This window comes from Erpetoichthys calabaricus, chromosome 8 (genome assembly GCF_900747795.2).
Source record: "Erpetoichthys calabaricus chromosome 8, fErpCal1.3, whole genome shotgun sequence".
NCBI classification, from domain to species: Eukaryota; Metazoa; Chordata; class Cladistia; order Polypteriformes; family Polypteridae; genus Erpetoichthys; species Erpetoichthys calabaricus.
Genome location: NC_041401.2, coordinates 23,777,211 through 23,804,253, shown reverse-complemented (window position 1 = coordinate 23,804,253; position 27,043 = coordinate 23,777,211). Strand labels below are relative to the sequence as shown.

The 27,043-nt window shown below is 36.4% G+C and overlaps 1 protein-coding gene across 2 annotated transcripts in view; it reads right to left on the bottom strand.

The window, feature by feature from the left end:
- stk39 (serine threonine kinase 39) overlaps positions 1-27,043 on the bottom strand; it is a 134,836-nt gene that overhangs the window by 3,874 nt on the left and 103,919 nt on the right. For both annotated transcript variants that reach the window (XM_028806362.2, XM_028806363.2), the window contains 3 exons: positions 22,322-22,374; positions 21,256-21,324; positions 20,640-20,704 (listed from right to left, as the gene is read on the bottom strand). In XM_028806362.2, coding sequence (XP_028662195.1) covers positions 20,640-20,704; positions 21,256-21,324; positions 22,322-22,374 — 187 coding nt within the window. The remainder of the gene's footprint in view (positions 1-20,639; positions 20,705-21,255; positions 21,325-22,321; positions 22,375-27,043) is intronic.

Below are 27,043 nucleotides of genomic sequence, written 5' to 3'. Positions count from 1 at the left end.
TTGTTCCCTTACACAATGCTAAGTGACAAGTTTGTTTGTTGTCATAATGACACCCTGTACACACAGCATCGTTTGTTGATTTTAAAACTGCTGCCAACAGCCAAATCCTTGGGTAACTCCAGTTTTCATTTTTAATCATGTCTTGGCTGATGTGAAGTCTCATATCTATGCTTGCAATATGTAAATTCCAGATTATAGTAAATGCATTCTAAATGGAGTATAAGCACACTGGCAAATGTCTGCTTTTGTGATGGCTAAAAACATGCCATAAAAATACCAATTCACTGATACACTCATGGAGAAAATAGGGTGTCACCTGTACATGGTTTAAAAAGAAAATTAAACTCACTTGATTTACATGATGCTCTTGGTTGACTTGGTGCATGGCAGGTTTATACTTCATCATTACTATGGTGTGAATGAGGTAAGCAACGGCTAGTGATTAACTGCATTATTTACATAACTGATGCCTGATGTGGAAAGATATACATTGTGGCTGTCCTGATTAGATTAAATGTAAGATATGTTTAGAAGAATTTAGCAGTGACCTCTGTAGAATCAGTGCTTTCATGATCCATAATCATATGTAATAGAAGAAAAAGATCAGTTCTTTCAAAAGAAATTGTTTTATCTACAAATCCCTGAAAAGAAAGGATCTGAGAAATAAATTATATATCCTACACATGTATCAGTCGTACAATGTACTATTCAATAAGAATCTTTTTGAGTAAAAAATAACATAACTGAAAAGCAATGGATGCTGCTTTAGCATTAGCTAGGATGCTGAAGGAAAAAAAGGAAAGCTAAGTTAAAATTTCAGTCCTTATTAAGAAAAGAGATGTAGCTTAATTTTATATTATACAGTCATGTGCCAATTTATGGCTGACCGAGTTGAAGTGATTGGTACTTACAGCAAAGAGTCATAGGAAAACAATTAAGTAATAATTATCTAGAACAGGGGTCTCCAACACGTTGCTCGCAAGCTACTGGGAGCTCGTAACCCCTTTACAATTAGTTCGCCAAAGGGTTAATGAATCCTATATAAATTTGAAAACTTGATTAGTTAAATTAGGAATGGTTGATCTTTCTAAAAAATCGTGTCACTATCCTTTAATACAAAATCACGATCCACAATCTGAATTGCAATCTATCTTTTCAATGTGACATACACTTAAAAGAATATCCGGACTCAAACTCATCAAGACCTAAGTAACACTTTATTTTAAATATCAAACAAAGTTGAATTCAGTTGTTCACTCGTTCGCGAGTTAAGGAACATGCCCTGAAGCTGGCGAGTGAGTGAGGGAGTCCCCTCCCCTCGGCCCGCTGTGCGTTTCTTGGATTCACACAAATAAATCTGTACCGCAAGTGAACTATAACACATAGCTAAATGAGAGAAGTCCCAAAATCAACTGGAATGTTCAAGCAAATTATAGAAAAAACCCTATTCTAAATCCGTTAAGTAGTTCTCTCGTGAAACGCGGACAGACAGAAAGACATTGGATTTTATATATTAGTAAACCTTCAAAATAATGTGCACTTAAAGTCTCAACAGCATTCTCAGCATTTCTGGAGCTTAGTAGAGCCAGATAACTATAAGAATCTTCACCAAGCAGCTCTGAAAATGTCTGCTTTGTTTGGGTCTCCATACCTCTGTGAGTCTGACATGAATGTCGTGAAATCAAAGTTCAGAACACGACTGACAGATGAACATTTAAATGACTCCATAAGAGTGAACCTGAGTAGCTCCACTCCACCAGACACCTGCCTCTCTTGTTGACTCCATGCAGTGCCAGTCATCTGACAAACTAAAAAACACATCACACATGCAACTGGACATGTGAATAAAGTAAAACAGTGACATGAAACAAAATAACAAATGAATAAGGAATATCTGTGTATTTGGAATTGCATTGTTTTGTTTTGACAGCATTCATGTTTTAATTCAATAGGTTGGAGACCCCTGATCTAGAACCATACAGAAATTGCCAGAAACAGCTGTAGTACTAATCTTTCTTTATTATTTCTTCACAGGGTCTTCACAGATTTGTTTTGATCAGTACTGTTCTACATGGCTAATTTTTATGTATTTGACCCACATCACCTTTACAACAGTGTTTTCTCAAAGTTTATGATCATGCACCTCAGATTTGTCATTGATGACACACTAGCAGCAACTGCAAACCACCCCCTTGGTGAAACAAACATGGACAGGGGTCACCCTAGGTGAAACAAGGTCACTTTTAAACATGGAAACACACGTTGCCAATCACTTTGCTGATTCATCACAACCCAATTAAAAAGCAACTTGAGTCACAACCCAGTGGTTGAGAAACATTGGCTTAGGCAACCTACTATGATTCATTTGCAAACCAATGATGGCAATCTGCAATCCACTAGTGGCACAATCCAGTGGTTTAGTGCTACCATAATGGAAATATTCGTTTGTGCTCTCTCTGTACGCCAGTTAAAGTATGCGTGCCAGAGACCCACACAGCCACAGTGGCAATGACCTCTATATTTTGTCACAGAAATACGGCCAATATGTCATATAGCCAAATGGAGCCATAACACTGTGCATGATGGTACCATAATTTAGAAATCTAATACAAAAGGATTACACTAACTGTATACATTAGCGATGAACATTAATAATAATATCAACATTATTTTAGTATAAAAGTAATATGAATAGGTTGCATTGTATGGACAAATTTAAATTAACCATGCTGGTTATTACGATTTTTGTGTCAACTTTTAAAATTTTTAAATGTTCGATTTTTTTATACATGCAGGGACTGGGGAAAAGGACCTGTCAGGGAATTATATATGATTGTAAGGTGTTTAAATGAATGTTAGCGGAGGAAGGAAGAAACCAGACATAGCTTTAGGCTTATGCTCTGAGAACAGATCTTGGCTCCAGATAGAAAAAGTAGGAGGTGCAACAGGGAAGGTGCCTGAACCCGAGAGATACAGAACATTGTTTTTTAATGCCCCCACTCATAAAAAATGTCTCTAATTAGTGAGAGATGCCTGACTGAAACCAGCAGGAAAAGGAGGAGATGAGGTGCCCTCCAACGTTCAGTGCAGAGTTATGGAACAAGTGAGTGTCATCTCTGAGCAGGACCCTCAAATTTTCACTACCCAAACATGTCTGAAAGGCATACACAATAATGGGACCAATAACAGGAGAGACAGGGTGGCTGTGAACTCCTGGGCTATGGCAAACAGTAACTGTCTAACCATGGTATCTGAAAGACCTTCTCCAAGGAAAAAAGAAATTAAGAAAAATGACAAGAGCAAAACAGGAGGAAAGCTGATTGAGAATGTTTAACCTTGTAGTCAGGAAGTGCTTCATATAAGTTAAATGGGTTGACAACATGGGGAAAACCCAGTAGGGGTGTTGCTAAAAAAAAAGAAAAAAAAAAAGTAATATGTCATTAGCACACAAGGAAACTTTTTGAGGAATATTTATAAACAATATTGGAGGGTGGGGTATGGTCTGAACAAGAAAGTGCAACTGAAATAGGCTATAATGAGAGAATAAAGAGAATTGGGGAGATAGGACAGCCCTCCTTGGCTCCTTGAAAAACACAAAAAGGAGGTGTTGGTATTATATAGAAGAACTGGACAGGTGTAGGAGTAGAATGTGAACCATGTTGATAGAGAGGAGTTTGTTGCAGCACTAGGACAATCAAAGCCAAGTTAAATAAGGGGTTAAGGAAGAAAGTAGAAATAACCTAATTAAGGATATGGAAAATAAGGGCCGAGAGCTGGTTCCAGAAGGCTAACAGAAGCTTTTGAGGTAGAGAATAGGGCCCCAGAATCTTCCCAAATCTCATGGAGTCTACAGCCCCTTTGAACTCAACAAGGGGAAGAGGAGTATCCATAGCATAAGCTTCTGACTTTGAGAGATCCAGGAGGGCAAAGATTTTAAAAAGCAGCAGAGCAAGCAACTGGCAAAAGCAACAGAAGCATCATGAAGGAAAGCTTTAAAAGATATCCAGTACAAAGCAGGGTCTTAATTTAACCCAGCACTGAATCGCGTTGCCGTCGTCATAGAAGAACTCCAGGCACTCGACAAACAGATTCAGAAACTCCTGTCCAGACGAAGGTACCTTAGGGATTTGAAGTCTCGGCTGCTGGATAAACCATCCTCGCCATCTGAAATCGACGTAACATCAACCCCGCGTTGTGCCGCTCACTTCCAAGGACAAGTAAGCTTCACCCCCGCGCCTCGTAGGAGCGACGACGACACCAATGAAGACCTCAGCGTGTTTCAGCTATGCAGGCGGGGGTTCAAGGCTAGAACACCTCCATTGGTACAGGCGAGCATCTCGACCCAGAACCGGTTCAACCCTCTCTGCATCCCCAGTTTGCCTTCAACCCCGGGTGATGTAATCGTGGTAGGTGATTCGATTGTAAGAAACCTCAATATCACATGCCCTAATCGGAAATCTTTTGTTTCTTGTTTTCCCGGTGCTCATATCCGAGATGTGATGAGATGTGCGCCGACAATCTACGAGAAGCACAAGAACAGGGCAATGGGATCCATTGTATTACACGCCGGCGTAAACAACGTAAGGCACCGACAGTCAGAGATTCTCAAGGCTGACCTTGCAGCACTAATTAAAGACATGAAGGAGAGGACCCCATCAGCAAGGATCTTCATTTCGCGTCCACTATCTCTCGTCAGACGATCAAATGAATACTATAGTCGTCTGCTGGGATTAAACAACTGGCTGAAAGGCTTCTGCGAGAATCAAGACATCGGGTTCATCGACAACTGGGACCTCTTCTGGGAAAGGCCACGTTTCTTCAAGTGGGATGGCCTGCATCCGAATAGATTCGGCACCCGGGTCCTCTCTGAAAACATTGCTAAGGTAATTCGTCTCTCTTGACTATCTATTTCTACTCGTAACCCCTTCCATAATGCTACTGCTTTGCTAGGACATGATAATTGCTTAACAAAGTCTTCCATAAAAGTGCACAACATTAATACTCTAATAACCATTCTCAATGCATGTAGAAAATCTAGGCAGTGCGGCATAAACACCAATAATTTAATTACAATTACTACTTTAGATGAACAATGTATTAAAACCATAAAAACAGATTATAGATTAAATAAAAAATACACACAGAGCGGCGCTAACAAAAATAACTTAATTTCTGTTCCAAATACCAATAACGCACATAGAATTCAGCTCTGCCCCTCCAAAACATTAAATATGGCACTATTAAATGTTAGAGCTTTAACTAACAAGACGTTTTTTATCAACGCTCTTACTAGTGATAGAAAAATTGATTTTATTGCACTTGCAAGTGAAACGTGGCTTAGCTCAGATGGCGCGGCTGTTCTAATGGAATCTGCGCCTCCAGATTACAGTTTTACTCGTGTGGATCGCCAAGGAAAAGAGGCAGCGGCTTGGCAAACATTTACTCAAGCCGGTTAAAGTGTAAAGATGTCAGTTTTGGTAAATTCAGGTCCTTTGAGTACCTCACCGTTGTTATTCATGGAGATTCTCACATTCTAGTATTATCCGTGTATAGACCTCCTAAATTTAATGCGTCTTTCTTTGAGGAATTCTCAGACTTAATGTCAATTTTAATTATGAACTATGACAGACTCTTAATAGTCGGCGACTTTAACTTTCATATCGATAATCAGTGTGACCAAAAAGTAAAAGAATTCATGAACCTCCTGGACTCTTTTGATTTGAAACAGCTTGTTAATCAGCCTACACATAAAGCAGGTCATACGTTAGACTTAGTAATTACCACAAGGACTAAAAGTTGATGTAAAGCAGGTCATTGATACTGGTCTATCAGACCACTTTCTTCTACTATTTAATATAGAAATAATGATAGAAAACATTCATGAGAAGTATATTGTTAAAAAAACGCTTCTTTGACTCATCAGCAGCTTTAAAACTTACAAACATTCTAAGCAATCAGTCCGTTTATAGTGCCAACTATAATAGCGAAGATAATGTAAATAGTAAGGTGGAAAGATTTAATACTAAAGTGAGAGCTGCTGTTGACATAAGTTGCACCTGAAAAGACAGTTAAAAAATCTTCTAGCATTGTTATACCATGGAAGACCCAAAGAGTGTCTGATTTAAAGAGAACATGCTGTAGAGCGGAGCGTAAATGGAGGAAAACTAAACTAACTATCCACCATGAAACACTGAAGGTTAAAATAACAGAATACAATAACACAGTCCGTCTTGAGAGGCACTGCTATTTCTCTAAGATTATAAATAACAATGTTAGTAATCCTAGAGTCTTATTCTCAATGATTGATCGTCTAGTAAACCCAGGTAACGCAAAGGAATGCCTCCAAAATACTTCCAGTAAAACCTGTGTATTGCTGTATTTTTCAATCAAAAAAAATAACATTTGAAACAACACAGTATATCTCCCCAACACTGCGGATTCTCCTAAGCCCCAGTATTCCGTTATAAACAAATTAAATTCTTTCACCAGGATAGATTTACCTGATTTACATAGAATAATTTCTCAACTGAAACCCTCCACCTGCATCCTTGACCCAATACCAACAAGTTTTTTCAAAGAAGTATCAGGCGTGCTAATTGATAATATTCTTGACGTAGTAAATTTGTCTTTAGATACGGGGGTCTTCCCAGACTATCTTAAGAGTGCTGTAGTTAAACCCCTACATTATTCATTAGACCATCTCTAACCTGCCTTTCTTAAGTAAAATTCTAGAGGAGGCAGTCATTATGCAGTTAAATGACCACCTCAATAAACATGTTATTCTTGATAAATTTCAGTCAGGTTTTAGAACAAATCACAGCACAGAAACTGCACTCATTAAAGTAATAAATGACTTGCGGGTAAATGCAGACAAAGGCCGTTTATCTGTTCTCATCCTCCTAGATCTGAGTGCCGCATTTGACACCATTGATCACAATATTCTTAGAAATCGCCTTAGTCAATGGGTGGGCATCTCTGGCAGTGCCTTAAATTGATTTGAATCCTACCTGGCAGGGAGAAAATTCTTTGTTAGTTGTGGTAATTACAACTCAAAGACACATGATATCCTATATGGTGTTCCACAAGGCTCTATCCTGGGTCCGCTGCTCTTCTCAATCTACATGCTTCCGTTAGGTCAGATTATCTCAGGGCACAATGTGAGTTACCACAGCTATGCTGATGACAGACAGCTGTATTTATCAATAGCATCTGATGACGCCGATTCTTTTGATTCACTAACACAATGTCTTACTTGTATTTCTGAATGGATGAATAGTAATTTTCTCAAGCTAAATAAAGAGAAAACTGAAATTTTAGTGATTGGCAAAAATGGATACAATGAGGTTATCAGAAATAAACTCGATGCATTAGTATTAAAAGTCAAGACGGAGGTAAAAAACTTAGGGGTAACTGTTGATTGTAACCTGAATTTTAAATTGCATATTCATCAGACCACTAAGACAGTATTTTTTCACTTAAGAAACATAGCAAAAGTTAGACCTCTTATATCATTGAAAGATGCTGAGAAATTAGTTCACGCTTTTGTTTTCAGTCGACTAGATTACTGTACTGTCTACCCAAAAAAGACATAAATCGTTTGCAAACTAGTGCAGAATGAAGCTGCTAGAATCCTAACTAGGAAAAGAAAATCTGAGCACATTTCTCCAGTTTTGATGTCACTACACTGGTTACCTGTGTCATTCAGAATTGACTTTAAAATTCTGCTTATGGTTTATAAAGCCTTGAATAATCTTGCTCCATCTTATATATTGGAATGTCTGACACCCTATACTCCAAATCGTAACCTTGGATCCTCAAATGAGTGTCTCCTTAGAATTCCAAGAGCTAAACTTAAAAGAAGTGGTGAGGCGGCCTTCTGCTGTTATGCACCTAAAATCTGGAATAGCCTGCCAATAGGAAATTGCCAGGCTAATACAGTGGAGCACTTTAAAAAAACTGCTGAAAACACATTTTAACATGGTCTTCTCATAATTTCACTTTATTTTAATCCCGATACTCTGTATATTCAATTCATTATAATAACTATTCATGGTGGCTCTAAAATATGTTCTAATCCCTACTCTCTCTTCGGTTTCTTTTTCCGGTTTCTTTGTGGTGGCGGCCTGCGCCACCACCATCTACTCAAAGCATCATGATGTTCCAACATTGATGGATTAAAAGCCAGAAGTCTGCCAGAAGTCCGTGAGAACCCTAAATACAAAGAGGACTGTTTCATTTATGTGAGGTAGAATGCACAGAGGGGACTGGGCGGTCTCATGGTCTGGAACCCCTGCAGATTTTTTTTTTCTCCAGCCATCTGGAGTTTTTTTTTTGTTTTTTCTGTCCTCCCTGGCCATCGGACATTACTCGAATTCTATGTTAATTAATGTTGTCTTATTTTAATTCTTACTTTGTCTTTTATTTTTCTTTTCTTCATTATTGTATGAAAATGTGCTATATAAATAAATGTTGTTGTTGTTGATAGAAATAAGTTCTTCAAACTTGATATATAGATTGGAGCTCTGTACTAAAGTGATTCTGAATTCCATTCTGATGCCCCAAGAACAACAGAGGGTAAAAATAATCTTTATACCAAACTTGTGTCATAATGGTAGGAGGAAAGGAATCAAAAGGAGCAAGGGAACAAGAAACAAAAGTGTCAACTATGTGATGAGACTTTCATTGGGGAGGATAAAAAGGATTATTATGTGACAAATTAGCTTATTAAACAAAATGAGTAGACTGGTTAAAGATCATCAACTAATTTACATAATTAAAGGAGACCCAACACCCCAGGAAAGAAAGATTTATCCAAGATTACATCAAGGACAACAATGGCATCTGGCAATACAGTAGCAAATTTTTAATCATGAAATTTAATACTCTGGTTTGTTCCCAAGACAAAGCACTTGAGTGAGGACAGCAATAAATCCAAATTTTCTACCTTCAAGCTTGGACAAGAGGTAACAGAAAGTACCATCAGAACTACAAAACAAACACTGACATTAGATCTTTTCTGACTGTTTAAGGCTCTAACATTCCATGATACTATAATCAATAACAAAATTTATTTATATAACACATTTTAACATACTAATGTAGATCAAAATGCTAGCTCAAATTTATCTGTGGTTTAAAAAAGGAGAACACTGAAACAAGCAAAAGAAAATTTACATAGCCACACATGTCCTTGTGCCTGCATGGGCTTCCTCACTTTCTAACAAGTCTAAGTTCTATTGTTCCCTTTTTGTGACCTACAGTTTATGTAACCCCTTTAACTCTGATGCATCATTAAAAGAAACCAGAACATTAGAAGATAGTCTGTCTTTAAGGAAACAAAAAACCCATGAAGATTCAAATAGAAAACAGTACCAATTAATGAGTTGAACTGTAAACAGACAAAATAAAAAACTGAATCATCCACAGGCAGGCAGTCCTCATAGCAGGATAGCTGAGGTAACTATGGTGACGGCTCATTGGAAATCTCTCAGGTAAAGATAACAGGTCAAGAGCATTTTGCTGGTGTACAGTAATTCCACGTGGTCCACAGCTTTGTCCATCTCAGCTAAAAGTACAAAGATATGCAGTCTCTGAAGGAAATTTGATCAAATTTATCCTGCACTCCTCACCGGATCATTCAAAGTGCAGATAAAAGACTCTTGTGAGTCTTCAGGTTATTTTTACTACCCCGATCAGAAACTGGAAAAAAGTAATGTTGCACAGTAAATAAAAGAGTAAGCAGTATTTATTTCATATTTTAAAACGTATACATCTCTTTGAAATATTTAACAAGTAACAAAGTGGTGGACATCAATTGTGGTTGTTGATTTGGTACTGCAAACTGACAGCCATATGAAAGGAGCATAGCAGTTTTCAATCTTTTTCATGGTTTGATTTAAATTTGAAGTGCACCCAAAAAGCAAGAACCTGCTATATATAAAAATCTTTTAACGATTTTTAAAAATACTTACTGCAGCATGTTGGTCCTTACATTAAGCTAGCTCTTCATAAAGTCAAGAAAATGAAGTGTCACCTTGTTGATATATGAACATGCATTTCAAATTTACAGTAGGTTATTTTGGAAAATATTTTTTAATGTTGTAACTGTTTTATGTTGTTCTGTTTATGTGTTTATGTTGTTCTGTTTTCACGAGTCAAATTATGAATGGTAGCTCAAATTTCAAAAGTAATTGGCAGCAGGATATATGTTTTTTTGAGGAACAACAAAAAAAAGCTGCTTGCAACTCAACTACTGGCTGGTTTCATACATCCAAAGTAATAAAAATATTTCATTACATTTGTGTAGTGGTTTTCTCACTACTCAAAGCGTTTTCTACGCAGGGAGGACACAGCAAGCAAACTCACAATCTCCTTACTGTAAAGCAGCAGCACTACCAATATAGATGCTATAGTAAGAGAATACATAGATTTTTAGATTATTTTTAAAACTGAATATTTTATTAAATTTGCACAAATTCTAGGAAAAATCTATTTGGGATTATTTTTTTTTACTCATTTTTAGTAGATGCCAAGGAAAATGTTTTTTTCTGTGGTTGGTTGTAAGAAGTATGCATATATTATCACATGGTCAGTCATATGTTTAAAGAGGCTTAACACTAGATTTACTGAAGCCTACGAAAAAACTTGTAATCCTGGCCAGCCTTAATTCCGTTCACACCTCTCGGTCAGCTTCTTTTGTGTTGTAAATATGTCAGTAAGCACAAGCAGCCTGCTATCCCATCCTCCTACCACCGCAGAAAAGGCGGAAAGTTCTCTCAGCTCAAGTTTGTTTACATGTGTGTCATTTGCTTACGAGTTGTATAGGGTAAATCATAGATTGTTATAGGGAATACATGCATTTCATGTGTGTTCCGTGTCTATAACAATCTAAATAAACACATCGTTAAAACAGAAACGTTTTTCATGTTTTAGTAATAATTGACAAAATGTAGACATGAAGTGCATAATGTGTGAAGCCTGAAGTCCAAATATCAAATAAACACTTTCACAAAAGGTACAAGTATAACAAAACAAGTGTGCTTTTATTCAAGAATATACCTGCAGAAAAAGAACCCGCGTTAGGGTGCGACATTGACATGCCCTTAATACAACCGCTTTGGTGGCGCAGCAGTAAGAACTGCTGACTGGTAATCAAAAGGTCCCCGGTTCAATCACAGATGGCTCCATTTTGAGAGGTGAGCTGCTCTTATTCTTACTATTATAGAATAAAAACATACATTTGATTTGAGTCTGTAACAGCTGGTGTAAATTTATGGTACTTGTAAAGGTTAGCATTTTTTTTTAATTCAGTTTTATTCTCTCAGTCACGTTCACACTTCCCCCGATCTGACACTGCTGTTTTCAAATAAAGATGTGCTATAACAGAGGTGAACTCAGATGAGGACTGAGGGTTCTACATCGGAGAAAGAATGTACGTGACACTTTTGCCTTCTCTGTACATTGTATATAAAAGCCAGATCGAATGTTATTTACCTATTTACCTTGATTTATTTACTTATTTTCTTACATCGTAAAGTCATAAGTAGCCTGCAGAGCTTCCTGTTGTTGATCAACACAGGTATGCTCAAATCTACAAGTGTAATGTCACGAAAAGTGCATGTTGACACTTCTGCTCGCAAGCAATGGTACGAGAATGCAGTCAGAATTCTTTTTTGGGGACTTACACCATCCAGATCTAAACACTAGCATAGAGAGTTTTACTGATAGACACATTTACAAAACAAAAAACGTTGACGGAGAGGTGCGAAGGGATTTAAGGTGGGCCGGGTTTACAAGTTTTTTCATAGGCTTTGGTAATTCTAGTGTTAAAGAACCGATTAAGATAATCAGGACAGCTCTCTCTCATTTATAGCTGTAACATAATCGACTATCGGATGTGTTGGTGGAACTGATAAGGTGGTTTTGTTAAAAAATAAAAGCACTTTAAATTCCAGGAAGAAATGCAGATTGTATTTAGAAGAAGAATAAAGAACAAGAAGGAAGAGTTCATAATGGTCAGAAGGGAAGAGCTGCAGAAATTGCTCATATAACGACTTAAAGTTTAAAAAAATTAGAGGAAGACATTAGGTACTTGCTAAAATCAGCATAAAGTATTGAATATTAACATTTGAGCTGACAGAGAAAGGCCAGCCTATTGTTTCCTTCCTTACTGGTCAGTTCTTGTGCTAATATTAGATTGCTGTGATCTTTATGAGCTTGCTGTTGGTACTGGCAATTTCATTAGTGGTCAACCACATCCTTGACTGAGGCAACACTTTGAAGTCAACCCTCAGAACATTCATGTCACTGGAGTAGTTATGCTGGATGACACCATGTTAAGAATTCACAGTGCCCCATCACTAAAACTTTCACCTCATTAAGAAAACTGACAATGAGACAACAGATAGCATTTTTAGGTGAGCCATCTTCACCCCATGGTGGCCTCTTCACTCAACTGGAAAAGAATGAAATCTGCTTTGTGGGGTGTTCAAAAGTAGCAGGGTAATTTGGAACTTGTGTACTATTCTGGCATAGTTTAGGTGTTGGGGCACTTCATATAGAGTGAAAAGTGGAAATGAGGCAAGAAGAAGCAGAGCTAAGCAACTTTCAGCAATGCATGGTACATTAACTATTAACAGACAGTATTTTTTAAACTTCTACTTTTCCCATTTTGAAAGGAATTACAATATCTTGGATTTCTAAAAGCCTTAGTGTTTTTCCAGCTCTTCTATTAACAGCTGATTGACCTGCAGCAATTCTGTTCTATTTATTGCCATTAGCTCCATCTTTCTTGCACTCCCAATGTGGTTTGCATTTATTAAATTTCAGATGAAAACGGCCACATATTTAATCCTGTGGTTGCAAGAAGACATTTGTGTATTATGCATAATCAAAAACTGTGAGGCTTTTATGGAGTGATGATATTAAAAGATCTTCCAAAGTACTGGTCATATTAATGTCTTGTGTAAAGCAAATTTCCATCTTGCCCCCTTGGTACAGTGGAAAAAAAATGCCTATTATCCGTCTAAGTAAAAGTAGTCTCTTTATCAACAGGTTATTTGGGCTTTTGCCTTAGAACAATGAGATCCCTGTCTAAGTGGCAAAGGCACAAATCCTATTATATGTGAAGAATATAAATTACATATAAAAAGCCCAGATTTGAAATGGGGACAAAACTGCTTTGATGTGGCAATGTTAGTTTATGTATCATCAGGCCAAGTAAATAAAATGAAATATCTGAATAAAATTTATTTCAATTAGGTGATAATTTTCTCACTATGTACTTATGTTTAAATATACATTGAACATAATAGCTAAAAATATTTAGTTTTGTAGTATAAAAGTCACAGAAAAAAGTAGTGTTTTCCATCTTCTATGAAGATGTATTTCCATTGATAGCACAAAAAAAGATACAAGTGCCATGCATTTTGCATAAAACCAAATACAACTTGTATTAAAAATGCATTGCTTTTACATTTTCATAGATAGTGAACTTCCATTTTTCTCCATTACTGGTATTGTATTATTATCACTAGTCTGGAAGACATGCAAGTAAGTATTCCATTATTATGTAAACACTGGCAAAAAAAACTTCAATTCACCTTTTTGCAATGTTTTGCGAAAGTTTGATAACTAATTATGAAATCAGTGCATGAACGGTTTCAAGCCATGTACCACAAGGACGTGTCAGCCGCTGTCTTGCACCCCAAAAATGAAATGCAAAACCAGCTTAATTCAACTTGACCCAGGAACAGCATGGTTACAGTGCATCCAGAAAGTATTCACAGCGCATCACTTTTTCCACATTTTGTTATGTTACAGCCTTATTCCAAAATGGATTAAATTCATTTTTTCCCTCAGAATTCTACACACAACACCCCATAATGACAACGTGAAAAAAGTTTACTTAAGATTTTTGAAATTTATTAAAAATAAAAAAACTGAGAAATGACATGTACGTAAGTATTCACAGCCTTTGCCATGAAGCTCGAAATTGAGCTCAGGTGCATCCTGTTTCCCCTGATCATCCTTGAGATGTTTCTGCACCTTAATTGGAGTCCACCTGTGGTAAATTCAGTTGACTGGACATGATTTGGAAAGGCACACACCTGTCTATATAAGGTCCCACAGTTGACAGTTCATGTCAGAGCACAAGCCAAGCATGAAGTCAAAGGAATTGTCTCGAGGCACAAATCTGGGGAAGGTTACAGAAAAATTTCTGCTGCTTTGAAGGTCCCAATGACACAGTGGCCTTCATCATCCGTAAGTGGAAGAAGTTCGAAACCACTAGGACTCTTCCTAGAGCTGGCCGGCCATCTAAACTGAACGATCGGGGGAGAAGGGCCTTAGTCAGGGAGGTGACCAAGAACCCGATGGTCACTCTGTCAGAGCTCCAGAAGTCCTCTGTGGAGAGAGGATAACCTTCCAGAAGGACAACCATCTGTGCAGCAATCCACCAATCAGGCCTGTATGGTAGAGCGGCCAGACGGAAGCCACTCCTTAGTAAAAGGCACATGGCAGCCCACCTGGAGTTTGCCAAAAGGCACCTGAAGGATTCTCAGACCATGAGAAAGAAAATTCTCTGGTCTGATGAGACAAAGATTGAGCTCTTTGGTGTGAATGCCAGGCGTCACGTTTGGAGGAAACCTGGCACCATCCCTACAGTGAAGCATGGTGGTGGCAGCATCATGCTGTGGGGATGTTTTTCAGCGGCAGGAACTGGGAGACTAGTCAGGATAATGGGAAAGATGACTGCAGCAATGTACAGAGACATCTTGGATGAAAACCTGCTCCAGAGCGCTCTTGACCTCAGACTGGGGCGACGGTTTATCTTTTAGCAGGACAACGACTCAAAGCACACAGCCAAGATATCAAAGGAGTGGCTTCAGGACAACTCTATGAATGTCCTTGAGTGGCCCAGCCAGAGCCCAGACTTGAATCCGATTGAACATCTCTGGAGAGATCTTAAAATGGCTGTGCACCGACGCTTCCCATCCAACCTGATGGAGCTTGAAAGGTGCTGCAAAGAGGAATGGGCAAAACTGGCCAAGGATAGGTGTGCCAAGCTTGTGACATCATATTCAAAAAGACTTGAGGCTGTAATTGCTGTCAGAGGTGCATCGACAAAGTATTGAGCAAAGGTTGTGAATACTTATGTACATGTATTTCACAGTTTTTTTATTTTTAATAAATTTGCAAAAACCTCAAGTAAACTTTTTTCACATTGTCATTATGGGGTGTTGTGTGCAGAATTCTGAGGAAAAAAATGAATTTAATCCATTTTGGAATAAGGCTGTAACATAACATCCATCCATCCATCCATTTTCTAACCCGCTGAATCCGAACACAGGGTCACGGGGGTCTGCTGGAGCCAATCCCAGCCAACACAGGGCACAAGGCAGGAAACAATCCTGGGCAGGGTGCCAACCCACCACAGGACACACACAAACACACCCACACACCAAGCACACACTAGGGCCAATTTAGAATCGCCAATCCACCTAACCTGCATGTCTTTGGACTGTGGGAGGAAACCGGAGCCCCCGGAGGAAACCCACGCAGACACGGGGAGAACATGCAAACTCCACGCAGGGAGGACCCAGGAATCAAACCCAGGTCCCCAGATCTCCCAACTGCGAGGCAGCAGCGCTACCCACTGCGCCACCTGTAACATAACAAAATGTGAAAAAAGTGATGCGCTGTGAATACTTTCCGGATGCACTGTATTTATTGTAGTGAGATCTAGCACTCTCTTATACACAGGCACAGCAAACAGGCAGAATTTGGGGCCAAGTAACAGTGTTAAGCATAATGCTCCATGTATAACCTTGGAAAGTTTTCTTAAAAAAAAAAATGCTAACATATAAAGTGGGAATAAATGCAACTGTCTGCCAATAAATTATTTATTTTTATGTTACAGTATGTCAAAAATTTGTGGTAGTTTATGTGTTTAGCTACACATCAAATTGTTATACAACTAGAAAAATAACAGATGCCTTCAGTGAAAGAAAGTGTGCTGAATGCAGCTCATCTTATAAACATTTTGAATGAAAGGGTGATGAAGTGCATTGCACTCTGTGTAATACTGTACTTCACTACAGAAGCAACATACCTAAAGTGTGTATCCACATACAGAACAAGCATGCTTTAGTGGCTACTTCATTGGCTGCATTAGCAAGGAAAAATGGTGAAGAATGCAGAAAAGAGGATGTGTAAAATTAAAGAAAAAGACGTCCAATCAATGTGGTTGACAGAAAGTGCTTTCAGCAGCTAATAAATAGTCTTGACCCAGGCACTATGACAAAAGCACCCACAGTAGACCCTGATATTCTGCTAATACCCTGCTACGAACAGTTAAAGATTTAAAATGCATCCTCACTGTGAGTATATCTGGAACTTCAGTCCTATAAGAGCAAATGATTTTGACTGCAAGTTTAACAGTCATTAGGCCGATCATGTTGATATGCTCCCAATTCTAAAAAAATGCATAATGCACTTTTCAGTACTGTAAATAGAAAGTTTGTGGCATATTTTTTTTATGCGCTCTTAAATTCATATGTGCACAAGACCTTGTTTGGGCAAATCAATACATAGATTTTGGCTTTATTAAACATGGTGTCTCTTCCGAATTTTTTTTTTTTTTTATTAAACAAGGAGAGGCAACGATCAATTGTGAAATTATATAATTTGCATACCTACTTCACAACTTCAAAGGTTATTTTTTTTGCAAGGTCTAAACATTCTGTTTTTGTTGAAGATCTTGCTTATTTGCCATATACTGCTTTCTCCCTTTGGGGATCGATAAAACACTATCATATCTATATGCCAGTTCCTACTTGTTCTGAAGAATGAACTGTATTTTTGGCGCATGTGCATATCATTTTAAGCTGGAAGATGCATCTTAATGGTTGAAAAACCTTAGAACATTTGTCAAACATATCAAAATATTCTGCACTGTGTTGATATAAGGGTGGGGTACAAAGGACCACACAACATAAACAAAAAGGTAACAACCATTGTGCAGTACTTTTTAAAATGTGAAATGAGAAATGGTTCTACGTTTCAAAGCCTAACTAATAGACAGGTCCATTCTACTGACTTTTCTCTTACTGTCATGTACACAAAAGTTCAATTTTCAAACCTGAAGAATATTTGAGACCTATATACAGTAAAGGTTATACTTTTGAACATAGGAAACCGTGATTCTCAAGGAGGATAGATAAAAGTAATTTTCAAGTCTACAGTGATGGTGTAGCATTCTATTCTTATTCAGTTAGTGATTGATTTTGTTTGAGGTTAATTGGTGGCAAGTACGATTCTAACACTGACTAGAAAAATGAACAGTACAGCTTTTGCTACAAACATTTCTTTCCTCAACTCTCTTAAAAGATACAGTATACAGTTTCACTTTGTTATCCACAGATTTTATACTAACAAACTATAAATTTGGCACATTGTTTAAGATGTCTACATTGTGTAGGGCAAAAGCATTTTTTTCCAACAATGTTCACAGACATAGTATTTCACTTTTTATTGACTATATCATAATTCTAGTGGGTCACAAGTTTACATACACTTTGTTAATATTTGGTAGAACTGCCTTTAAATTGTTTAACTTGAGCCAAATGTTTTATGTCGCCTTATACAAGCTTCTTGCAATAAGTTGCTGAAATTTTATTCCTCCAGACAGAACAGGTGTAACTGGGACAGGTCCGTAGGACTCCTTGCTATAACATGCTTTTTCAGTTCTGCCCACACATTTTTAATTGGATTGAGGTCAGTGTTTTGTGAAGGCCGAGGCATGCTTGGTGTCATGCATGTTTTTCTTTTATTGAAACTCAAAGAGGACACATTCGGTAATTTTTTTATGCTTTTAATTTCTGCTGGCAGCCTTGTGCCCCATAGACTTCATTGTAAAATGACAGGACTGGTTATGTACTTTTGAAATTTACAAAAAAATTTAATTTTAGAACACATTTCCTGTGGCAAATGCATATACAGTGGAACCTCGAGATACGATCACCTCTGTATACGAGAAATTCAAAATACGAGGAAAGTATGAGCGAAAAATTCAGATCTAAATATGAGCATTGGCTCGCGTAACGAGCCACGAGCTAGGCTGTGGGTATAGCTCGCGGCTTAGCAAGGGGGCGTGGTAGCAGTTGCGAGCCGCGATCTGCGGTGTCTGCGTTTCTCACTTAAGTGCACAGGTGGGAAACTGCCCACATCCATGATTGTTCCTGTGGCTGATGGGCTGCAGCTGCCATGTCCTCCCCGCATATATAGAGAAGCGCGAGCCGGTTAAGGGGGAGAAAAAGTAAAAGAAAAGAGAGGAGAGAGAGAGAGAGAGAGCGCAGGCAGGCGGGCGGGCGGGCGAGTGAGTGCAGGCTCGCGTGTAGCTGAACAGTGAGCTGAACAGGCGAGCCAAACAGCTGAAGCAGGACGGTGTAGAGAAGGTCAGCTGCATTAAGAGTGTCTCGCCTGTTGCAGAGCCCGCAGGTGAGACGCTAACAGAGAAGAAGCACCGGGGATTGTCATCTGTTTTTTAAAGACGGCATCCTTTTGACGTTTTAACCTCGTGTTAAAGGATTGTTATTCTTGTGTATTTTAAACCTCCACTTCACAACTGTTTTAAGGATTATTTATTTAAAGATTTATTGAATGCTCTACTGCATTTTGGACACCTGTTTTGATTCTTTTAATAATCAGTTATATTATTTACCAGTGTTATTTATTAAAGGTAGACTACAGTATATATAATTTATCAGTGTTATTTGTTAGGAAAATTGATTTTTATGTTAATATATTTGGGGTGCAGAACGGATTAACTGGATTTCCATTATTTTCAATGGGGAAGTTTGTTCTAGATACGAGAAATTCGCTATACAAGCTCAGTTCTGGAACGAATTAAACTCGTATCTAGAGGTTCCACTGTACCAAGTTTGTGAATAAATAACTTAATTGAAAAACACCAAAGTTATCCTTTACATAGTCTGAGTTTAACCATTTTCTGTTACTTTGATTTAACTGCTCAAAGTTTACTCATACTTCAGTCAATTTTTATGTGCCATATATCAAAATAAAAGACCAACATTTTCTTCCATTGTATTTACATTCACAAGCCTTTAACAATGCCTCTATCTGTAAGTTCACTTTGAATATTATTCAAACCTACATATATGTTGGAATTAGTTTCTAAATAACATAAAGAAATACAAAATGTGTAAAGGACCAACCAAACAAATTGTTAATAAATGTCCACAGCTAATAATGATAAATTTCAATGTTTTGGAAAAGAAAGAAAAAAATTCTCAGATTTTACTTTGTTGAACAGTTGTCTAAGTCAGGGTTGTCAAACTCATGGCCCATGGACTGGATCCAACTGTTTATAGAGTTTTTTTTTTTAAAACAGAACATTCAAACAACATTCAAAACATGTTACATACAGCCTGTGATAACCATTAGTTTTCTCAAATACCCCCTTTTAATGTGCACTTCATATATAGATTGTATCTAGATATAATTTAGCTAGGTTTCATTTATACCTGGAATTAAATTGCGTCTCCAGTGTGTGCTCACATTGATCTGTACAGCACAGTGCACCACGACTACTAACCTGTAGTTAAAATGGAAATAGCTGCTTACAATGACCTAACAAAAAAAAGTTTTAAAAGGCTGTCATGCCACACTGTTATAAAGAACTTTAATGTTTTAGCGTGATGCCTAGTCTCATCAAGTAGATTGTAGCTTGATGTTACACGTGCCTTTAATGCTACTTTGCTCATTTTTTAGAGCTGCGCAGGTGTCAGGAGGTGACCACCTTTCTGCAGCTTGCCTGACTGCTGCAGTTCTTATTGCTTCTGTTTGCTAGTCATTTATATAAAAATATAACAATTACAGTAACTAAGAACCATTACTAATCAAGCTCTATTCTGTTTCTCTTCTTGGAATCCTTCTGTGACACTTCCAAGTTGTTTTGCTGCCCATGTGAAAAACTGTTGAAGACAGCACAGCATAGGCTTAAACTATATGATGCCCAGGAGGGGGTGGGCAGCCAGTTGGCTAAGGTTTCCAGAAGAAGGACAGTGTTTGACTTTGTCAGTGAATTAAAACTGACCTTGGAGAACCCAGAGGTTTATTTTCTTCAGGGATGCTCCCGACTAAAGTTTCTGTTATCCTCTCCTCCTTTGTTAACTGGACATATGTCAAAGACAGTATATATATATTGACATATACCTGTATAGCAGTATATATTGATATATATTGTTAGGATCATATCAAGTCATTCTGCTTGAAATTATTTTGTTTTACAGCGTGTTTTAAAGTTTAAAATTTGTATTTTATGTATGAACCTATTACAGCATTCTTAGGCAACACTAAACAGAATCAACTGAATTGAACATTTAACAGTAAATATTAGACCTATTTTATTAAAATAGTAGAAATTCAATCATAAAATGCATGTAACAAGTTAGACAAAAAAATATTTTAGTCAAACATTATACAGAATATATTCTAAATCATTTTACATATCACATAATTTGGTAGTAAATCATGTTAATTTGTTTTAACTATATACAAGAAAGGCAAAGAGCTTCAAATTTCTGCATAAATGTGCTAAACTAGTATAGGTCACTCACCAATTTGAAAGTTAGGGCTTTGTATGTGTTAGGTTCATCTACAATCTTCTGCAGGTTAGCAGCTACTGTAAAATGAAAAATAAAATGTTAAATATAGTAGTCATTTCATAAAATTTCTCAATAATGTGTTATGTTAAGTAAAAACAAATTTGTGTAGCCTCTTGGCCCACAGGAATTTACTTAGGCTACATAGACATGAGGAGAACATGCAAACTCCACAGATACAATAATTGGACCAAGATTTGAAAGCGGTCTCATAAAGTGTTAAAGCAGCATTGCTAACCATGGCAATCATACAAGTTGGAGAGTCATAAACAATAAAAAATGCATTGATGATCCATAATTATTTAGATTGCTACAAGTGTAACTACAACAGACTTATAAATTTCATAGTGTGTGTCACTTAGGATATTTTAAATAATTAATTTAGTGTTAGCAGATGGTAACAGTTGAGATTTCAGTAATGTGTAACAAGAGCTTAAAAAAGCAACATATTTAACTGATCACTCCCCCACAGAGATCATCAAGCAGTACCCTAAAACATGCATCTAATTATTAGTAGTAACACGTTTTCTATGTTTCAGTACATGCAATATTAAAGTATTTTAGATTTTACCTATAACTACATCATGTCCATCAACAAGACCAGCTGAGAAAAGTTCTTGAGAAACGCCATCAGCAGTATCTTTGAATACAAAAGAGAAGATTTAACATAACCTTAGATACAAGACATGAAAGTTGAAGCCACTCATCTATGTATACTTTGCTCCAGATATGGGTCTCTGTAAATGGGTCCTCTCCCCTTAGCAGCTATTTACAAAGTTCCAGAAAACAGCATAAGGGAGACATTAAAATTGCACTTGACAGGGTAGTTAAGATAGGGAGAGTAATGTTTTAATACAAAACTTCACTCTCCTTTGAGACTTTGGAGAAGAAATTGGCATGACTTACAAACAAGGTTTTAATTCTTTGTGTGCTCACTTATGGGCTGTAACCTGTCAGGCCAGGATCATGGGATGAAAAACATGCCAGGAGGTATGGATTTTGTCAGACTCTGCTTAAATGCAGTGTGGTCTTTAGTTACATCACCCATGTCTAAACGTAACATGGGATCTTGAACCAAAAAATAGGCACACATTTTGCAAACACATGATATAAGAAATATATTCATGCAAATTCATATGCTTTAACATTTTTTGCAGACACTGTGAAAAAAAGAAAAATAAACTACATGTTGTGCTATGGCAATAACACGTAGTGTGTTAATTTAGTAAAGCAAGATTAATCTCTAGTTTCTACTATTATTTTATTTACTACATTACTGGCAGATATAAACAGACTTTCATAAACAGTGCATAAAGTATAGGTATGCAGTTTAGGAAATCAGCTTCTTTTCATTAACATCATTTGTGTTACTATGACTACCATTATGCATACTGTATCTAAAGCTGTATAATCTTTACACTCTTCTAAAAAGATTAAGTACATAATTTTCTAGTTATATCAATATCTCATTTTCATGCTGTTCATATGGAATTGCATGATATTTTGTTGCAGAATTAAAATTAATATAAACAGGCCTATATTTATGCTGTGGATATAATAGTATTTATACTCATAATAGGCAGATAAACAAAAAATACCATTTACAGAATACACATGCATTTCTAAATCTACCTTACCTCTCCCTGGGATAAACTCAAATCTTATGTCATTCAGTTCTTTCCTTGAGTTTCTGAAGACCAAAACAAGAAATAAAATCAAAATCACAGTTGTCCTTTATTAATGCTTCAGAAAGAATATGTTATAGTTATAGATATAAACAGAGAAGAGAAGATGACCTGTTAGTTATAGAAAAAATATTCCTAATTTTAGAAAGCAAGTAAAAAGCATAAATTCTGACAGCAAAGCAACAATTCTAAAAATGACTGATCAAGTATTGAAGGGGATGTAAAGGGAAGTAATTTGTGGCTTAGATTTTTTAAATTTATGAGGTTATGCAGTCTGGTGGGCAAGGAAATAGAAGCAAGTCAAGGTGATTTCCAGTTTAAAATACTTGGGACTTTACAATCTTAAGCAAGCAACTTAGATACCTTTAAGATATTGAAATATTAAAATAAAAAAACTACAAATGTGTGGATGCAGTTGTTGGAATATAATTCATATAGAAGTCTCTATAAAAAGCTTTGAAATTGCATAGAAAAGCTAATAAAGCTACATGCATGCAGAAATCGCATTTTTAATCAAAAACATTCTCTCAAACTGCGGTGGGCTGGCGCCCTGCCCGGGGTTTGTTTCCTGCCTTGTGCCCTGTGTTGGCTGGGATTGGCTCCAGCAGACCCCCGTGACCCTGTGGTTAAGATGTAGCAGGTTGGATAATGGATAGATGGAACATTCTCTCAAATATTATAAGATAATGTATCTAGAAATAGTAACAAGATCAGTCATCCTAGTCCAAACACTGCTGTTTGTTTGCATAACCAAAGGCAAACAATATTATGGTAAGTTAATTATCTTTAGATTCTTTAATAAGTCAATTCTTATTTACACAACATCCTTTGATTATGATCTCATACTTTCAAAGTTATTTGATTACGGTACTAATTAGTATAAGAAAAAAGTTATTCACCGTGAATTAAAAATTTATTTAGTTGAAAAAGTGCAATGAGGAAATTAAGGCATAAATGAAAAAATACTTTACAGAGGATTTACTTAAAGCATAACAAATGGGTTTGAGACAACAAGGTGACTTAAATTGAATATTTCACTTCTATGGTACCTGTATGACTGAACTCGAATGAAATTTCTTACTTCTTTATTCACTAATGACCTAGTAATCAGTTTTCATATTTAGAGATTGTATTGTGCCTGGAAACTAACTATTTTGTCATTCTTATAAAGCACATTTCTATTTTCAGACTCTGAGCACAGAAAGTATTAGTCTCAGTATATCTACTGTAATTATCTGTTTATTCTAGATCCAGTACCTTCATATAAAATTTGCTGTAACAAACGGATAGAAAATGCATCCTGCAGATGACCCAAATTAAGATGGATTTGTCACCACTAATCATTTTTGTCACCTATAACACCACAACAATGCTTAATGTTGAAACCATGGTGAAACTATAAAGTTGGATTTTAGCTCATCATAATTAAAATTGCAGTTTCACATTTTGTAGTTCTGGATGTTGAGTTTAGATCAAGATTTATAGTACACATAGGCATGAATTGCACGTTAAGTAAGAGTTTTGACTTAAAAAATAAAATTCTTCATTGGTCATCATTCTCACTCAAATTCACCTTTGTGCTTGTTGAAGTTTGTGATGCTCAATTAATTAAATAATGGCAAGCCTGAGCCCAAACTTGATCAAACACTTGTGCAGAAGCAGTATATTAATTCATTTGGAAATGCAAAAAAAAAAACACTCATTTGGTGGTATAAGCCAGTTTTTGTTTTTTTGATGAAAATATTTCTTTTAGCTGACCTAAGAAAAACAATGGTCCAGCTGTCATTGTGCTCCTTCAATGAAAATTGAGCCTACTTTGTGGTTCTCATAAGCAAGCACTTTACCGTATTGTCCCCTCTATCTTTCCCGTGAATGATGACACCACAGTATGTCCACAGATCTGAAACCTGTCAGCAATTATTTCTTTTTAACAATACTAGTCATTTGCTTTCTAATATATTCTGATACATCCATGATAAATTATGGTGGATAGATTATGAAAACAAAGAGAAAGAAACCAAACACTTAAGTTTCTATTATCCAATTATGGCATGCATCTGAAACTGCTAAGCATCACATAATATTCTGAAACATACTTTATCCAATTCATGGTCAAGGGCCAGAGAAAATGTTAGCAGTACAGGCAAATCTAAGAAAGGTAAGTAACAGCTCTGGATAGGGTGACAGTCTATTGTAGTACCTACACACACAAGGGCCAATGTAGAACCCTCTCATCTTTGAGCGTGCAAATGCCACACAGACAACACCCAGGAGTGGGATTTAAATTTTGAATGCTGGATCCAAGAAGCAATAGTGCTAACCACTGTGGTACTATGCCACTACATTTAAAGCAGTGACTAGTGTTAATACACACTTGAGGGTCAATCTTTGTAGAAACAGATAAGAATAAAACTGTAGTCTTTTAATATATTCCCTTGTCTACCTCATATACATTCATTTGGTTTTTGTGCTTTTAGCAAGTGCTTATCCCTAACATTATCTACATACCTTTACTTTCCAATCGATCACTCCAAAATTAACATCTGGAAACTAACCAAAATATAAAACAGTGACATATATTGATTTGCTTAAAGCTGGAGATTGTAAAAATCTAATATAGAAACATAGAAAGAAACATAGAAAGATGATTACTTCATGAATAAAATATATAGTTCAACATCTCCATCAGATTAGTTATAAACTGCTGCACTTTAATTACTGAATATAACAGATTTCCATTAAAAATGTGCTGCGAATACGGGCACTTCTTAAACAGCTCAGGGAAAGATGGGCTCCAGAATAACTCTTGAATGTTAATGCTGTTTTTGTATTTTTTATTTTATCTGATGTTTTTATTTAAAAGCAACCTGGAAATTTAAAAAGTGTTTTTGTTTACTCTTTTCTAAAGCTTCAGTCCAGACTACACACATTACCTCAACTCATATACTAAGTCATTAATGGGGCTTGCACCATCAAATATTCTGAACTATAAAACATTCCCTGTCCTTTCGTATCCATTAAAAGTACTCTTCACTCAGCTTTTAAAAATCTCCAACAAAGTGTGCTTTCTACAACTAAAATGTGGGTACTATGCCTCCTGGTGGCCACTGCAGTTAATGCAACCTGAATCTCCAACCACTATTAATAAAGCAGTTCATTTTGCAAACATGTAGTGTTCTCAGCTTGTAACTGCTAGTTTAACTACATGACATTTCTTGGTTCTTAAAAACGGGAAACTAGATAATTGGTTGAAATACACCTATATACTGATATCTCTAAACAGATACCAGGAGACTGCACCTTTCTCTGGTTTGAAACACTGTAATATATTTTTCTCTCTCTGAACTTGCACACTGAGATGGTTAACCTGCTCACAAATGAAGGTCTTGAATAGATATACATATGCATACACACACATCATTAATAGAGCATACAATTTATTGTTAACTTGCTATTATTTTCAATGCCAGATGCAAAAATTCCAATATTTCTAACAACTGAGCAGGCTTGCTTGATTTAGCTTTTTTGTGATGGCACAATTTCCCCACCTTGTGGCACTTTCAGCATATCACTGTTAAATTAGAAGGTTTACCTCTATGTTGTTAGGTTGATTATCAGTTAAAAATATATATTTTATTTATTTCAATTAGGAAAGAAAACTTTCCTTGCATGTGGTTAAATTAATAACATATTTAATTTGATTGCTTTGTTAAAAAATATAGTGTTGTGAATTTTACAAGCGCAGTATGATGCCAGACATTACACAGCATTAGAATAGCATAGCATTACAAAAGGGGTCTGCATAGTTTTGTGAATCTGGGTCACAATTAGTGTTTTGTTCAAGTTTCATCTGTTTATCATGTCTACAGTAGTGCTTCATGTAACCATATAATAGCAAAACCTACGTTTTCATTTTATAATTCTAAAAACCTTTTTCTTTGATCTTAATAGGAATGAAGATATTTCCCATTTATCTAAACTTAATATCTGAATCTATGTGCACTCATATTGATGAAATTACTAAGAGTGGAATTTCTTTGATTTTTAAAAAAATCTTGATATCTAAAATACACAAAAAGCAAAACAAAACTAAGCCATAATTTATAGTAAGAGCAAGGTGGGAGTGTATCTGGAAAGTAGGGTGCCTTTTCCTTTGTAGACACAACTCTAATCATCAGTTAATAAATGATCACAGATCTACAAACATTTAAAAAGCCTTTGGTATGCTCGAGGTAGATGTTTCCCTCCCAAAGTTTCATTTGAATTATAACTTCATCTCTCTCATATCTAGAGAACTTTAACTTTGCTTTCATATTATTAATGTCACTGCAATATTTGTGCTGCCTTTTCTTGTGATCAAACTGTTACTGATGTTTTACCAAGTGCTCCTTAAACCTGAGATTATGTTTACTAATAAGACTGTACTTTTTCTACTTTGTCAGTGTTATTACTTAGATTTCATGGAAAACAAGATTGACATGATTTAACAGCTAATTTTTTAACCAAAACAAATTGCATCAACTCTTCCTCATTTACAGGAGGTCCTGAAAAAGCTGTCTTCTCTCAACCTTTTAACAATGGCATAATATTAGCAGACAAAGATATTTTTCTGTGTGATCTTTTATATGCTAATTAGATAGTCTTCTTTCATTAGTATATTAAAAGGAAGTTTTT